This window comes from Brassica oleracea, chromosome C4 (genome assembly GCF_000695525.1).
Source record: "Brassica oleracea var. oleracea cultivar TO1000 chromosome C4, BOL, whole genome shotgun sequence".
Classification (NCBI taxonomy): Eukaryota; Viridiplantae; Streptophyta; class Magnoliopsida; order Brassicales; family Brassicaceae; genus Brassica; species Brassica oleracea.
This window is the reverse complement of record NC_027751.1, coordinates 41,095,796-41,100,420: the sequence shown is the minus strand read 5'-3', so window position 1 is coordinate 41,100,420 and position 4,625 is coordinate 41,095,796. Positions and strand designations below refer to the sequence as shown.

The 4,625-nt window shown below is 33.4% G+C and overlaps 1 protein-coding gene across 1 annotated transcript; it reads left to right on the top strand.

The window, feature by feature from the left end:
- Window positions 1-802: 802 nt before the first annotated feature.
- On the top strand, window positions 803-2,787 carry LOC106340279 (1-aminocyclopropane-1-carboxylate synthase 4). Its single transcript, XM_013779155.1, has 4 exons — window positions 803-1,031; window positions 1,139-1,270; window positions 1,358-1,518; window positions 1,632-2,787. The coding sequence occupies exons 1-4, from the start codon at window positions 885-887 to the stop codon at window positions 2,614-2,616; spliced, it is 1,425 nt and encodes a 474-aa protein (XP_013634609.1). The 5' UTR covers window positions 803-884; the 3' UTR covers window positions 2,617-2,787.
- The last annotated feature ends 1,838 nt before the right edge of the window (window positions 2,788-4,625 follow it).

Genomic DNA, 4,625 nt, shown 5'->3' with positions numbered 1-4,625 from the left:
ATAGCTGTTTATTCTCGTTGTGGGTATTATATGCCTTATAATGGGTGTTGTAATTCTTCCATGGGATCGTTGTATACTCTTTGTGGGCTCATTTTTTTATCAGGTCATATAATTGTTGGCCGACAAAAACGTATAGAAAAGTTTGCAAAAGGCTATAAAACGTAGAAAAAAATAGCCGACATGGGACACACGAGAGGGCTATCACGGGGGAGCAACGTGGACCAACATGATAGAAGAGCTAAATAATAGTCCCCAAATTGTAACATTGACATGTTTCTTTTTTTCCCTTATATATAAATATATCTCTTTTTTTTTTCTGTGGGTCACATTATTTATATACAAGTTTCCATTTCACATGTAGTTTTCTTGTCGGCATGGCGTCCTCATTACTTCATCGCTTTCACTTTTACATACTGTTATTTATCTAATTCGTATGTAAAACATTTTTCAAATGCCAATATATATGATTAAAAATTATAAAACCGACTCATAATTTACTAGTATGTGGTAATGTGCTACCGTATCATCGTTCTTTTGATAGAGTGAATGTATAATTTGTTGATGAACCAAAAACAAGTTTAAAGTTAAAATTCCAAATCACTTAAAAATCAAAAGAAACCTATGTTGATATATAGATATAATACTGCAAATAAAAAGAAGCCCAAAGAAAAAGAAGAACTCCCATCTCTTTTTTTGTTGAAACATCCATTTTTCCCTTTGTGTATTTTGGCGTAGCATGAAACTATCTATATATACACATGCAAACATTCTTAGACCTCTCGTAGCTTACCTACAACAACAACTCTCTCTCTCTCTCTCTCTCTCTAGTTATTGATTTGTCAATTAACTGTTAAATCTTTTGAGAAAAGAAAACAAGAAAGGAAATGGATCTATTGTCAAGAAAAGCTACATGCAACAGCCATGGCCAAGACTCTTCGTATTTCCTTGGATGGGAAGAGTATGAGAAAAATCCTCACGATGTCGTCAAGAATCCTCACGGCATTATCCAGATGGGTCTTGCGGAAAATCAGGTAACAAATATTACTCAACTGCATATACATGTGATAACTAATAGATATCAAACCATATTTATGTATTCAGAAAATAATATTTATTTTTATTTACTTTAATTTTGCAGCTATGCTTCGATCTTTTAGAGTCATGGCTTATACAAAACCCGGACGCGGCCAGTTTCAAGAGAGACGGACAGTCTATTTTCCGGGAACTCGCTCTCTTTCAAGACTATAATGGCCTCTCTTCCTTCAAAAAAGTAAGTTCGTTATTATACATATATATGATTGCAAGAACAATCAATAAAAATTATTTCCATTTACTGAATGGTCGGAATAATTTTCAGGCGTTGGCTGATTTCATGTCCGAAAATAGACAAAACCGAGTTTCTTTCGATTCGAAGAATCTTGTCCTCACGGCTGGAGCAACTTCTGCAAACGAAACTCTAATGTTTTGTCTTGCAAATCCTGGAGACGCTTTCTTGCTTCCCACGCCGTACTATCCAGGGTTAGTACAACGCTTGCTTCATTCTTACAATGTTTGCTTCACTCATACGTAACAGTTTTATCATTACTTTAAACTCAACCTAACTTAGAGTCTCCTACCTTTTTATGCTTCAGGTTTGATAGAGATCTAAAATGGCGAACTGGGGTTGAGATTGTACCGATCCAATGCTCAAGTAGGAACGGGTTTTGCATAACAAAACTTGCACTCGAAGAAGCCTACGAGCAAGCCAAGAAGCTTAACCTAAACGTCAAAGGAGTTCTCATAACCAACCCATCTAACCCTTTGGGCACGACAGCAACCCAAACCGAACTTAACATTCTATTTGAATTCATCTCTAAGAATAAGAATATACATCTAGTAAGCGACGAGATCTATTCAGGAACAGCCTTTAGCTCTTCAGAATTCATCAGTGTCATGGAGATTCTCAAAACCAACCAACTCGAAAACACCGATGTTTTTAAACGTGTCCACATTGTTTATAGCTTATCTAAAGATCTAGGCCTCCCTGGTTTTCGAGTTGGAGCTATTTACTCCAACGACAAAGATGTCATCTCCGCCGCTACAAAAATGTCTAGCTTCGGCCTTGTCTCCTCCCAAACACAATATCTATTATCCTCATTATTATCCGACAAGAAATTCACCAAAAACTACCTTAGAGAAAACCAAAGACGGCTCAATAATAGACAAAGAATGCTCGTGACTGGTCTAGAGGCCATAGGGATCGGATGTCTCAAGAGCAATGCGGGACTCTTCTGTTGGGTCGACATGAGACATCTCCTTAGCTCCAAAACGTTCGAAGCCGAGATGGATCTTTGGAAGAAGATTGTTTACGAAGTGAAGCTCAACATCTCTCCTGGTTCGTCGTGCCATTGTGAAGAACCTGGCTGGTTTAGGGTTTGTTTCGCGAACATGAGTGAGGAGACATTGAAGCTTGCTATGAAGAGATTAAAGAAGTTCGTTGATAATGGAACCTTAAGTAGAAGTTGCCAAGTTGGTGAAAGCCAAAGCTTAAAGAGTTCGAGGAAGAAGACAACGACTACAGTTTCTAACTGGGTTTTCCGACTGTCGTTCCACGACCGTGACACGGAGGAACGATAGTCCGGTTATATTTCAAGTTTAATATTTTATTTATATATACATATTGTCATTTTGATGTATTTTTATTACCAGACTTGTATTTTGGTATATAGCTGTTGGAGAGAAAGTGACGCACTCCGCACGTGTATATGCTGCGGCTCTTTTTCGAATGAAAATAAAATTGAACCTTCAGTTTCTTTATACCTTCAGTTTCCTTATAATCACTATATGGTTTCATTTATTTATTGACCTAACTAAAACTCGTGTGCTGCCAATATCTTTCTCATTAATTTTGGAGTGCAGTCAACTCAAAACCTAACTATTTCACAATATCTTCTATTGTTCACATTCGTTTATTTCTTTCTCTAAATCAGATTTATAACAAAATTCAAAATGATAGGTTTATGTTTACTTTATAGTGCACGCAGTGAGCAATTTCGTTTAGACCACTTGAAAGTCAATGAAGACTACTGTAGAAGTCAAAAGGTAAGTTTAAATATAACCACGTAGACTAGATATGGATGTGGCGACCAGGATTTGTTCATATTAACACATTAGTGGATGCAGTATTAGAAATCAGATATCTCTTTGTTCTATAACTTTGCTCTTTTATCGCCCAACCAATTTTAAACGATTTTGTAAAAACCTGTTAAACGTTAATAGACATTCGAACGTGGAACAACGCTTGACTAATTAAACTTTCAATCATCTAAAAACCACTGCGGAGTGCTATTTTATCCTCCATTTCAACCATTTGTATACAGAAAATGAACTATCAATAATAAATGGTTAATCAGCGTCTAAACAAAACGTTTTTTTTTTTATATTTTCATCAATTTTTTTTTGAAACACTTATATTTTCATCAATTAATAGGTAACTTTCTAACAAAGATTTTAGATATTGCATCAATTAGAAATGGTCGCTTAATGCAACATGCATCTATATCTGATTTTCTTCTGTCGATCAAACTAAAACGATACATCTATTATATTTTTTTCAACAAAATCATACATCTACTTTTGAAATGATCTTTGCATGATTGAAGGATCAATACGAAAAATATTAGTGCTTATAGTGCAGTACTACCAATTATATTTAAATATATTTTATAATTCATTATATTTTATGATAAAATATCATGAATTATTTTTTTCAAAAAAAAATACAATATCATGTTAAATATATAATATATATTTTAAATATTAATATATATTTCAAATCGTTTTATTCTTTATTATTACTGAACCTGTTTAACAATTATATTTAAATATATTTTATAATTCATTATATTTTATGCTAAGACATCATGAATTAAATATAGAATATCTATTTTAAATATTAAAATATATATTTCAAACCGTTTTATTCTTTATTATTACTGAACCTGTTTACAAGATTTATCTTGTGGTTTAGTTTGTCAAATAGTCTACTTTCAGGGCGCGATCGCTAAGCAGTTTAAGCGGATCGCTAAGCATTTTAAACAAAGACAACAGTATAAAAGTTCAATGTAGTATGTGGCAGCTAAAACAAGTGATATATATGTAATTTGAATTGTTTTTAAATAATGTATAGATTATTACAAAATATACTTAAATATATATAGTCTGTTCAAAGATGTGGAGCTAGTAGGTGAGGAGAGGATGAGTTGTTTTTAAGTAATTGAAAGACAAATCCACCTTTTTGAAAATTGCAAAGCGTGATTATTACATTATTAACTAATTAGAAAGTGATTAATCGGCAAAACTATACGTGTAGTTACCCGACATTCAGATTTGTCTGTGATTCTGGTTTGTGACTTTCGGCATAAACGAGATCAACCAAATCAGGCAATCACCTTAACCGATCTCTACTACACTGATCGCAATTTGGAACAAAAGAAAAATAAAGAAGAAGAAGAAGTTATAATTCAATTAAGTAATGTCTGACATAGAATATCTCGGAAGATCCTACTTTGGAAATATATAAGGAACTTAAATAATATATAAGGGATTTAAGTAAAATATAAGAAACTTGAGCTAATCTACTTACT